Below are 12,469 nucleotides of genomic sequence, written 5' to 3' on the forward strand. Positions count from 1 at the left end.
ATTTCTGTGGGGTCGGTGGTGATATCCCCTTTTTCATTTTTAATTGCGTCGATTTGATTCTTCTCTCTTTTCTTCTTTATTAGTCTTGCTAGTGGTCTGTCAATTTTGTTGATCTTTTCAAAAAACCAACTCCTGGATTCATTGATTTTTTGGAGGGTTTTTTGTGTCTCTATCTCCTTCAATTCTGTTCTGATCTTAGTTATTTCTTGCCTTCTGCTAGCTTTCGAATGTGTTTGCTCTTGCTTCTCTAATTCTTTTAATTGCGATGTTAGAGTGTCAATTTTAGATCTTTCCTGCTTTCTCTTGTGGGCATTTAGTGCTATAAATTTCCCTCTACACACTGCTTTAAATGTGTCCCAGAGATTCTGGTATGTTGTATCTTTGTTCTTATTGGTTTCAAAGAACATCTTTATTTCTGCCTTCATTTCGTTATGTACCCAGTAGTCATTCAGGAGCAGGTTGTTCAGTTTCCATGTAGTTGAGCGGTTTTGATTGAGTTTCTTAGTCCTGAGTTCTAGTTTGATTGCACTGTGGTCTGAGAGACAGTTTGTTATAATTTCTGTTCTTGTACATTTACTGAGGAGTGCTTTACTTCCAATTATGTGGTCAATTTTGGAGTAAGTACGATGTGGTGCTGAGAAGAATGTATATTCTGTTGATTTGGGGTGGAGAGTTCTATAGATGTCTATTAGGTCTGCTTGCTGCAGAGATGAGTTCAATTCCTGGATATCCTTGTTAACTTTCTGTCTCATTGATCTGTCTAATGTTGACAGTGGAGTGTTGAAGTCTCCCATTATTATTGTATGGGAGTCTAAGTCTCTTTGTAAGTCTCTAAGGACTTGCTTTATGAATCTGGGTGCTCCTGTATTGGGTGCATATATATTTAGGATAGTTAGCTCTTCCTGTTGAATTGATCCCTTTACCATTATGTAATGGCCTTCTTTGTCTCTTTTGATCTTTGATGGTTTAAAGTCTGTTTTATCAGAGACTAGTATTGCAACCCCTGCTTTTTTTTGTTCTCCATTTGCTTGGTAAATCTTCCTCCATCCCTTTATTTTGAGCCTATGTATGTCTCTGCGTGTGAGATGGGTCTCCTGAATACAGCAGACTGATGGGTCTTGACTCTTTATCCAGTTTGCCAGTCTGTGTCTTTTCATTGGAGCATTTAGTCCATTTACATTCAAGGTTAAGATTGTTATGTGTGAACTTGATCCTGCCATTATGATATTAACTGGTTATTTTGCTCGTTAGTTGATGCAGTTTCTTCCTAGCTTCGATGGTCTTTACATTTTGGCATGTTTTTGCAATGGCTGGTACCGGTTGTTCCTTTCCATGTTGAGTGCTTCCTTCAGGGTCTCTTGTAAGGCAGGCCTAGTGGTGACAAAATCTCTAAGCATTTGCTTATCTGTAAAGCATTTTATTTCTCCTTCACTTATGAAACTTAGTTTGGCTGGATATGAAATTCTGGGTTGAAAATTCTTTTCTTTAAGAATGTTGAATATTGGCCCCCACTCTCTTCTGGCTTGTAGAGTTTCTGCCGAGAGATCTGCTGTGAGTCTGATGGGCTTCCCTTTGTGGGTAACCCGACCTTTCTCTCTGGCTGCCCTTAAGATTTTTTCCTTCATTTCAACTTTGGTGAATCTGGCAATTATGTGTCTTGGAGTTGCTCTTCTCGAGGAGTATCTTTGTGGCGTTCTCTGTATTTCCTGGATTTGAATGTTGGCCTGCCCTACTAGGTTGGGGAAGTTCTCCTGGATGATATCCTGAAGAGTGTTTTCCAACTTGGTTCCATTTTCCCCCTCACTTTCAGGCACCCCAATCATTTCAGGCACCCCAATCAGACGTAGATTTGGTCTTTTTACATAATCCCATACTTCTTGCAGGCTTTGTTCATTTCTTTTTCTTCTTTTTTCTTTTGGTTTCTCTTCTCGCTTCATTTCATTCATTTGATCCTCAATCGCTGATACTCTTTCTTCCAGTTGATCGAGTCGGTTACTGAAGCTTGTGCATTTGACACGTATTTCTCGTGTCATGGTTTTCATCTCTTTCATTTCGTTTATGACCTTCTCTGCATTAATTACTCTAGCCATCAATTCTTCCACTTTTTTTTCAAGATTTTTAGTTTCTTTGCGCTGGGTACATAATTCCTCCTTTAGCTCTGAGAAATTTGATGGACTGAAGCCTTCTTCTCTCATCTCGTCAAAGTCATTCTCCGTCCAGCTTTGATCCGTTGCTGGCGATGAGCTGCGCTCCTTTGCCGGGGGAGATGTGCTCTTATTTTTTGAATTTCTAGCTTTTCTGCCCTGCTTTTTCCCCATCTTTGTGGTTTTATCTGCCTCTGGTCTTTGATGATGGTGATGTACTGATGGGGTTTTGGTGTAGGTGTCCTTCCTGTTTGATAGTTTTCCTTCTAACAGTCAGGACCCTCAGCTGTAGGTCTGTTGGAGATTGCTTGAGGTCCACTCCAGACCCTGTTTGCCTGGGTATCAGCAGCAGAGGCTGCAGAAGATAGAATATTTCTGAACAGCGAGTGTACCTGTCTGATTCTTGCTTTGGAAGCTTCCTCTCAGGGGTGTACTCCACCCTGTGAGGTGTGGGGTGTCAGACTGCCCCTAGTGGGGGATGTCTCCCAGTTAGGCTACTCAGGGGTCAGGGACCCACTTGAGCAGGCAGTCTGTCCCTTCTGAGATCTCAACCTCCGTGTTGGGAGATCCACTGCTCTCTTCAAAGCTGTCAGACAGAGTCGTTTGCGTCTGCAGAGGTTTCTGCTGCTGCGTTGTTGTTGTTGTTGTTGTTGTGTAGCTGTGCCCTGTCCCCAGAGGTGGAGTCTACAGAGACAGGCAGGTTTCCTTGAGCTGCTGTGAGCTCCACCCAGTTGGAGCTTCCCAGCAGCTTTGTTTACCTACTTAAGCCTCAGCAATGGCGGGCGCCCCTCCCCCAGCCTCGCTGCTGCCTTGCAGGTAGATCACAGACTGCTGTGCTAGCAATGAGGGAGGCTCTGTGGGTGTGGGACCCTCCCGGCCAGGTGTGGGATATGATCTCCTGGTGTGCCTGTTTGCTTAAAGCGCAGTATTGGGGTGGGAGTTACCCGATTTTCCAGGTGTTGTGTGTCTCAGTTCCCCTGGCTAGGAAAAGGGATTCCCTTCCCCCTTGTGCTTCCCAGGTGAGGCGATGCCTCGCCCTGCTTCAGCTCTCACTGGTCGGGCTGCAGCAGCTGACCAGCACCGATCGTCCGGCACTCCCCAGTGAGATGAACCCAGTACCTCAGTTGAAAATGCAGAAATCACCGGTCGCTCGCGCTGGGAGTTGGAGACTGGAGCTGTTCCTATTCGGCCATCTTGCTCCGCCCCCCCGTGTTGTTTAAACTCTTAAATGAAGAATGTGATTTCTTCATTTAAAGATTTCATTATTAAGTAATCATTATTTAATGATTGTTATTAAGTAATAAGACTGTTATTAAATAATAATTAAAGACTGATTATTTTGAGAAATGCTGTGTCACATATTGTTTTTCCCAGAGGACATGTGACATTTTTTAAAATTTGAAGAATAATCATATATGCTTGCATTCTTAAATTTTTACATTAGCTTTCTACAACGCTCACTACTTGCCAGTCCACTTCTATATATCTCTTACTATGGGTAAAGGGGACAAACCATAAGTATCAGAACTTCCATTTCTGACAGTGGTTCTCAAAACACTGGATATCAGGCAAGGGAAAACAGTGATCCTTGAGAGATGGGAAACAAAATAGATAAGCCCTCCGACTGCCTTCTGTTTACTGCATTCAAAGAGTTTCCAAGACACAACATGGGAAGATGAAACCCATGCAGACCCTTGCGATCTCCCTTAGTTGAGGAAACAGAGTTTGCAGTCTGGGAAAACCAAGCCTACAAGAATCCAGGAAAATACCAGAAAGTAGTGAGTAGCTCAGAGAGAGAGACCTAGACCCTCCATAGGGTTACTCTTAAGTCTTCAACTATTAATCAGCACTTTGCATGTGAGAAAACTTTTCAAGGCCAGACGAGGTACCACTGAAAAGAAGGAACAATCATCGAGGCTAATATAGGATTGGGAATCATTTGTGTTCTCAGCAGCCAGAGTGGAAAACCACATAATTTACGGAATAGACTTCTGAGAACAGTTGTACTTATATAATAGGGTGAAATTAATTTTCCTGCTCTGCTAGCCTGAAAGCATCAAACTATTTCCAATTAACTGCATTTCAGAATAAAACTTGAGTATTTATAAGAATACAAAAATATCTAGCATACAAAAGTGTAAAATTTATAATGGCTTGGATCTGACCAAATATTACCTGGCATGTGAAGAAGCAGGAAAATATGATCAATAATGACAAGCAGTGTCGATCTTAAAAACAAATCTCCCCCACAAGACATGGAAAAAATTAATAAAGAACAGATGAGACAAATACAAAATTAAAAGTTGCTAGATTGAAACCCAGCTCTATGAATAATCACATTAAATGTAAACACCTCAACTAAAGGTAGTGGTGGTGAGATTAGATTAAAAAGTTAAGAACCAGCTATCAACTGCCTACAAGAAACTCACTTTAAATGTAAGGACACAGATAGATTACAGGAAAGATATGGAAAAAGATAACACCAGGCTGTGGTAAGCAAGACTAATCCCCAGTGATCCTCACTCTTATGTAATACTCTCTTCTTTGAGTGTAGGTGAAACTTGTAAATAGGATGAAGACATCACTCCTATGATTATGTTATGTGGCAAAAGGAGACTCTCCTGGTGAACGTAATCTAATCACACATACCCTTTAAAAGCAGAGAGTCTCTCTGGCTGGTGGCAAAAGAATTCAGAGATGCATGAAAGAGAGCCAACATGTCATTGCTGGTTTGAAGTTGGAAGGAATTGTGTGAGATGCAAGGCAGGCAGCATCTAGGAACAGAGAGAGGCCTCAGGTTGACAGCCAGCTAGGAAACGGGAACCTCAGACTCACAACCATGGGTAACTGAATTCTGCCAACAACCTGAATGGGCTTGGAAGCAGATTCTCCCTCAGACCTTCAGATAAGAGCCCAGTAGGGGTGATATCTTGACTTCAGCCTTGTAGAACCCTAAGCACAAATCCATTTGGGCCCTCCTGAACTACTGACCCACAGAACTGTGAACTAATAGCGGTGATGTTTAAGCCGCTATGGTAATTCATTATGCAACAGTGGAAAACTAATACACTTGCTAACACCTTTTAAAAAGTTGGAGACATTAAGTTTCAGAATAAAGAAAATTATTAGGGATAGGTCACTTTATAATGACTAATGGGATGGGATAGTTCATCAAGAGAATATAGTAATCCTAAATATATACCTACCTAATGGCATAACTTGAAAATATGTGAAGAAGAGTGATGTCAGCAGGATGATAGGATAGAAAGTCCCAGCCCCCAACCCCCAACAGAAACACTGAAGTAACAGTGGTCCAAACTATCTTTATGAGAAACCCAAGATCCAGTTAAGAATTTGCAGTATTCCAGATGAGCACAAAACTGAGAACAACAATATTGAAATGGGTAAGAACAATTTTATTTTGCCCCCATCAGCCCCTCCTCCAAGGAGACTTAGCTTAGTCTCAAGAGAGATTGTCTCAGATCAGGACCTCTCCCTTCGGGCGAAAGAGAGAGATCTTGTGTTTAATTTTCCAGCCCTTCAGTGTACTACCCAACAGGCCAGTTTTTTAAAAACATTTTTATCACCTTACACAGAGTGCTGATGGAACCAGCATAGTTCTGATGCCTGGGGGCAGTTAACAGAGGAAAAGGGGTAGGTGGTTGCTGCCGCTGGAAGGCTCTCAGAAATTGAGAGAAGGCTAAGAACCTGAGGCTTCTCTCCCAGGAAGGAAGGAGAGGAGTGGAGGCATCCTACACTGCCCATGCCTTTCAGTGTGCTGCCTGAGGGGCCAGTTTCTATCATGCCTCATTGTACCAGAGAGCTGACATAGTTCAAATAACTGGGGGAAATTAAGAACAAAAGAAAAGGGATAGGTGGCTTGCTGCAGCTGCCACAACCCTGTAATATTGGGAGGAGGCATAGAACCTGAGACTTGTCTCCTAGGGAAGAAGAAAAGGAGTGGAGTGTACCTCCAGTGTTCCAGTCTTTCAGGGTACTGCTTGAAGGCCTGATTGCTGTCTTACCTTAGCCAGTGTGCTAATGGAACTGGCAGAGTTTGGTGGGGGCAGATAGGAACAAAAGAAAAGGGACAAGTGGCTTGCTGCACTCAGCACAGCTCTACAAGATTTGAGAAGGCAGAGAACTCAAGGTTTCTTTACAAGGAAAAGGGAGACAAGCGGGATGTACCTCTAATGTTCTGGTCTGTGGTATGATGTAGTAAGATACCAGAAGGAGGAAGAGGTTATGGGCTCCTGAAAAAAAAAGAAAAAAGTCAATAAATCCTTCTAATTAGAAATCTGCATGCACAAGTACAGAAAAGACATACCCACAAAAAAAAGTTTGAGATGTTCTCAGAATCTCTAGCCAGCTGATGGGTGGAAGTGAAGCTATTTGCCTTTCAAAGCCAGTTCATAAAGACTGGGAGAGGTGGCTGTTTCTTCAGTTGCACAAACACCTGTGCAAAGCTAGGAGCACTCAATCAGAGACACAAGACACAAAGAGACAAAATCTCCAGAAACTGACCCTAAAGAAATAGAGATGAATTGCCTGACAGAGAATTCAAAATAATTGTCTTACAAAGCTCACTGAGTTACAAGAAAACATAGACAACTTAACAAAACCAGAAAAATAAAAATTCACAAAATATCAACAAGGAGCTAAAAATTATGAAGAACCGAACAAATTTTGGAATACAATAACTGAAAAATTCACTAGAGGTCTTCAACAGCAGACTTGATCAAGTAGAATTGGCAAACTTGTAGACAGATTATTTGAAATTATCCAATCAAAGGAATAAAAATAATAAAAAACAGTAAAGGAAGTCCAAGTGACTTATGGAACACCATCAAATGAACCAATTTGTGTGTATGGAAGTTCCAGAAGGAGGAAAGTGAGAGGGGCAGAAAGCATATTTAAAGACATACTGACAGGCCAGGCATAGTGGCTCACACCTGTAATCCCAGCACTGTGGGAGGCCAAGGTGGACGGATCACATGAACACAGGAGTTCCAGATCAGCTTGGGCAACATGGTGAAACCCTGTCTCTAGAAGAAATACAAAAAAATCCAGCCAGTTGTGGTGACTCACGCCTGCAATCCCAGCACTTCGGGAGGCCAAGGCAAGAGGATCACAAGGTCAAGAGATCGAGACCATCCTGTCCAACATGGTGAAACCCCATCTCTACTAAAAATACAAAAAAATTAGCTGGGTGTGGTGGCATGCACTTGTAGTCCCAGCTACTCAGGAGACTGAGGCAGGAGAATCACTTGAACCTGGGAGGCAGAGGTTCAGTGAGCTGAGATCGTGCCACTGCATTCCAGCCTGGCGACAGAGCAAGACTCCATCTCAAAAAATAAAATAAAATAATCTGTGGGTGGTGGCATACACCTGTAGTCCTAGTACTGGGGAGGCTGAGGTGAGAGGATTGCTTCAGCCTGGGAGACGGAAGTTGTAGTGAGCTGAGATCACACCACTGCACTCCAGCATGGGTGACAGAGTAAGACCCTGTCTTGAAGAAGAAAAAAAAAAAAAAGAATGAAATAATGACTGAAACTTCCTAAAACTGGGAAGGGAAATTGGACATCTACATTCACGAAGCCCAAAGAATTGAACAACACTGTTAATCAACTTGACCTAATTGAATTTTGTAAAACATTCCTTGTACCCATTAGGAATCACACCCTATCCCTTCTCTGCTGCCACCCCCAGCTCTAGACAACTACTAATCTCCTTTGTCTTTGTGGATTTGCTTATTCTGGACATCTCATGTAAGTGGAATCATACAATATGTGTGGGTTTTTTGCTTTTTTTTTTTTTTTATTTTTTGAGATAGAGTCTCACTCTGTTGCCCAAACTAGAATGCAGTGGTGCAATCTCAGCTCACTGCAACCCCCACGTCCCAGGTTCTAGCGATTCTCCTACCTCAGCCTCCCAAGTAGCTAGGATTACAGGTGCGTGCCACCACACCTGGCTGATCTTTGTATTTTTAGTAGAAACAGGGTCTCACCATGTTGGCCAGGCTGGTGTCGAACTCCTGACCTTAGGTGATCCACCCGCCTTGGTCCCCGAAAGTACTGGGATTACAGGTGTTAGCCCCTGCGCCCAGCCCAATACATGTTCTTTTATGTTTATCTTCTTTTACTTAGGACAGCAGAATGTTTTCATGTTTTATCCATGTTGTTGCATGAATCAGTACTTAATTTCTTTTTGTAGATGAATGATATCTACTGAATGGTAGCACAGCTTTGGACATTTGAGTTGTTTTCACTTTTTGGCTCTTGTGAGTATTGTTGCTACAAACATTCTTGTAAAAGTTTTTGGGTAGGTGTGTTTTCCTTTCTAATAGGTAGATACCTAGACATGAAATTGTTGGGTCTTTTTAAACTTCATTGTTTTACTATTTTAGGAACTATTAGACTGTTTTTCCAAGGTCGTTGCATCATTTTACATTGTTGCTGGTAGTGTGTGAGAATTTGTTGCTCCACATTATTGCCAATACTTGTTCTTGTCTGTCCTTTTTATTATAGCCGTCCAAGTAGGTGTGAAGTGGTATCTCATTGTGATTTTTGACTTGCATTTCCCTGGTGATTAATGACGATAAGTTCTTTGTTTTGTGCTTGTTATATATCTTTTTTAGTGAAATATCTATTCAGATCCTGTGCCCATTTTTAGTAGAGTTGTTTGTCTTTTTATTGTTGTATTTTCAGAGTTTGTTATTTATTTAGGATGCTAGACCCTTATCAAATGTATGATTTGCAAAAATTGTTTCTTATTCTGTGGCCTTTTTATTTTCTTGATGGTGACCTTTGAAGCACATAAGTTTTTTAATTTTAAGTCCAATTTGCCTTTTTTTCCCTTTGTTGCTTGTGCTTTTGGTGTCAGAAAGCATTGCTGAAACCAAGTTTGCAAAGATTTATGTAACATTTATACTTACATTTTATTCTAAGAGTTTTATAGTTTTGGCTGTTACATTTACACCATTGGTCTACTTTAAGTTAATTTTGTATATGGTGTACGGTAGTGTTGTAACTTCATTCTTTTGCATGTGGATATTGAGTTGTCCAGTAGGCTTTTTCATAGAAATGGATAAGCTGATCCAAAACTTCATGTGGAAATTCAAATGACAGAATGGCTGAAACAATTTTGAATTCTCAAATAAAATCATACAGGTTAACACTATTTGATTTCAATCCTTATTTTAAAACTATAATAATAAATATAGTTGATATTGACATAAAGACAAATACATCAATTGACCAGATTAGAGAATCCGGAAATAGATCTTCACATATATAGTCATTTTATCCATATGACCAATTGTATACAAATGGTCACACAGTGTTATTTGTAATAGAAAAAGTTGTGAACAACTCAAATGCCCATCAGCACTTGAATGGATAAACAAAATGTAGCATATCCATACAATGAATTCCCACTCAGCAATTAAAAGAAATTAAGATATATAAAAACATGGATATATCTCAAAATAATTACATGGCATGAACGAAGCCAAACAAAAAAGTGGACATACTATTTTTATGTAAGACTCTAGAAACTGCAAATTTGTCTATAGTAACAGAAAGCAGGTACTGTTTTCATGTACAAGTCTAGAAAATGCAAAGTAGACTGTAGTTGCAAAACACAAAGTAAGTAACATTCTCTTAATCCCTCAGGTTTTTTCCTGCTTCTTGATTTATATTGTTATATCTTACTGAATATAGTGTGTTCTCATTATTGAAATGCTACCAAGAACAATTTTGCTTTCCATATCTGTTAATTAAGACTAACTTAGGACAAGAAAAATATCCGTTAAGTTGGATCTATAACTCAATGAGATATTTCTGTTCCTCTTTCTGCATTTTAAAAATTCAGATGAACAGATAACAAGTCTCAGGTTAGGACTGTGATGTAGGTATGGTTCCAGAAATTTCTTCTAGATCTGTGGCCTGTCTTGTACTAAATTTTTTTTAGTCTAACTAGAAATTTGAAAGTGGATTGTGAATTAGAACCACATCTGAAGAATTACCTCTATTTTAGATCTTGGGAGAAATCCAGATTGTGGGCCTTCTGGAATAATGAAATGGTTCACAAGATGTCCATTTGTGATTTCTGTCATGGTTCCTAGCCCATGTGTCGTGACGTCATTGTAAAAGGTTGTTGATTTGCTTCTGAATTTCCTACAAAGGCTGATGCTAGAATGAATATTGTTACCATGTGAGGGATCTCTGCTACTCAAAATATGTGGGAAACACTCTTTTGTCAAGTTTCTTGACTTAACAGTTACTCCATAGTATTTTTTAAAGAACCTAATAAAAGAATTATGTTCTTAAATACTGCTTTTTGATTTATGGTACAAACTGAAAGTTTTAAAACAGTAGTTTATTTTGAAATATGTATGGCAAGCTTGACCAACCTGCAGCCCATGAGCTGCATGCGGCCCAGGATAGCTTTGAATGCAGCCAAACACATTTTTGTAAACTTCCTTAAAACATTATGAGTTTTTTTTTTTTTTTTTTTTTTTTTTTTTAAGCTCATCAGCTATTGTTAGTGTTACAGTTCTTCCAATATGGCCCAGGGAAGCCCAACAGTTGGACACCCCTGACGTAAGGGAGCTGAATCGCTTTAGAGCTTAAAACTTGTTTTAAATACTTAAATTAGCCTTCATGAGTTTAATTTGTAATGTGTCCAACCAAAGTATGTAGAGTTAGGTACTATTGTTTCTTTTTATGTATTGAGTTTATTATTATTATTTTTTTTGCAGATGGTGATGCCCAGTCACTTAAGGAACATCTTATTGATGAATTGGATTACATACTGTTGCCAACTGAAGGTTGGAATAAACTTGTCAGCTGGTACACATTGATGGAAGGTCAAGAGCCAATAGCACGAAAGGTACATGTTAATAATGACTGACTATAAATATTATTTTTCTTGATTAGTTCACGTTTTATTATTAATTCAATGAATTGTGAAGTCTTATCACTTATCTTAGAGAAAAAGTCAGCAAAATTACCATACACTGTGTTATAATAATGGCAAATAACATGTTAAGAGGGTATACTTATGCTAGCCACTATTGTAAGTACGTATTATTGATTAATCCTCTATATAGAGAGAGAAACTCTATAAGGTAAGTAGTAATATCCCCATTTTACAAATAGGAAATGAAGATAAAAACTTAGGATCTAGTTATTTTAGAAAGTCATATCAGGATACAGACTTTGGCAACTTGACGCTGTTTTCTGTGCGGCATTGTTTTTGATAAAACAATTAGAAAACAATGAAGAAACTAAAAGTTGAAGCAATGTTTTTTGGAACATAAAAATTTTTTAAACTTGAAAATGTAGATTTTTTTCATATCCTTTAATATTTTAAAATTATAGTCTAGAAACATTGAGAATAACCAATTTTCTTTATTTTAGGGAACTAAAAAACAATAAGGGTGTTGCTATAGTAGAATACCAAATATTCAAGGTAAATGAGCGAACCTTACACATGTGTTCGATCATTTATTATGGGAGGGGTGGGAGGCTGAGAAGGGACCAAAATCTCTTGGCATAATTTTATATCTGGTTTGGGGCCCCCTGCACTCCCCCCGTCCCCCACTGCATAGAAATAATTTAAAAATTGGATTAGGTAACATAAAGGTAAAAAAAACCTCTAGTAGACCAAACTATATTTGAATTTATTTGGAATTGGTGCTACAAAGTTGCCATATTAACAGTTTGTATTTGTGTATCTATGGTTTTAGGTATATTAGAAGCTAACCTTGGATCTTATTTTCTGAACAGATCTTGAGTGTACCTTTTATTTATTTTTGTTTAGTTTTATTCCTTAGTTTCACTCAGCCATTTCTAAATTAGAATTTCTCTCTTGAAGGAATGCTAGCCTTATAGAGCTGTAAAATGATCAAGTTGCTTTATCTATAGTTGCTGGAGAATTTAGTGTTTTGATCAAAGGATAGCCTATTTAGCTGTAAAACTGTCTAGAATTATTTCATTCCTAGGATAAAGGAAAAATTGTGTCCAAAATATCTTTAAATGTATTAAACTGTATTCCTTTAATCTTAACAATACACTTTTTTTTTTTTCTTATGAATGTAGGACGTTATACACTAGCAGTCTTCAGTATGGTAAACAGATCAACTGCCAACTTCATTGCCGTTACTCTTTGAAGTATTCCTCACTGAGAGTTCTTGAAACCTCTGTGTAGTAACAAAGTAAAATATAATAAAAAATTTCACACAAGTAGAAAGAAAAAACATTTGACAAATCTCTTAGGAGACCACGTACTTATTTTTAATAAAATAAATGAAATATGTTCAA

The 12,469-nt window shown here is 38.9% G+C and overlaps 1 protein-coding gene across 4 annotated transcripts in view; it reads left to right on the forward strand.

Annotated features, from left to right (window-relative positions):
* Positions 1–12,469, forward strand: part of USP15 (ubiquitin specific peptidase 15) — a 152,517-nt gene that overhangs the window by 37,250 nt on the left and 102,798 nt on the right. For 3 of the 4 annotated variants that reach the window (XM_025402256.1, XM_025402257.1, XM_025402258.1), the window contains exon 3: positions 10,906–11,036. In XM_025402256.1, the coding sequence (XP_025258041.1) occupies positions 10,906–11,036 (131 nt within the window). Of the gene's footprint in view, positions 1–10,905; positions 11,037–11,566; positions 11,785–12,469 lie in introns of those variants that run through there. The other variant, XM_025402259.1, reaches the window with a different exon arrangement.

Source organism: Theropithecus gelada, chromosome 11 (assembly GCF_003255815.1).
Source record: "Theropithecus gelada isolate Dixy chromosome 11, Tgel_1.0, whole genome shotgun sequence".
Classification (NCBI taxonomy): domain Eukaryota; kingdom Metazoa; phylum Chordata; class Mammalia; order Primates; family Cercopithecidae; genus Theropithecus; species Theropithecus gelada.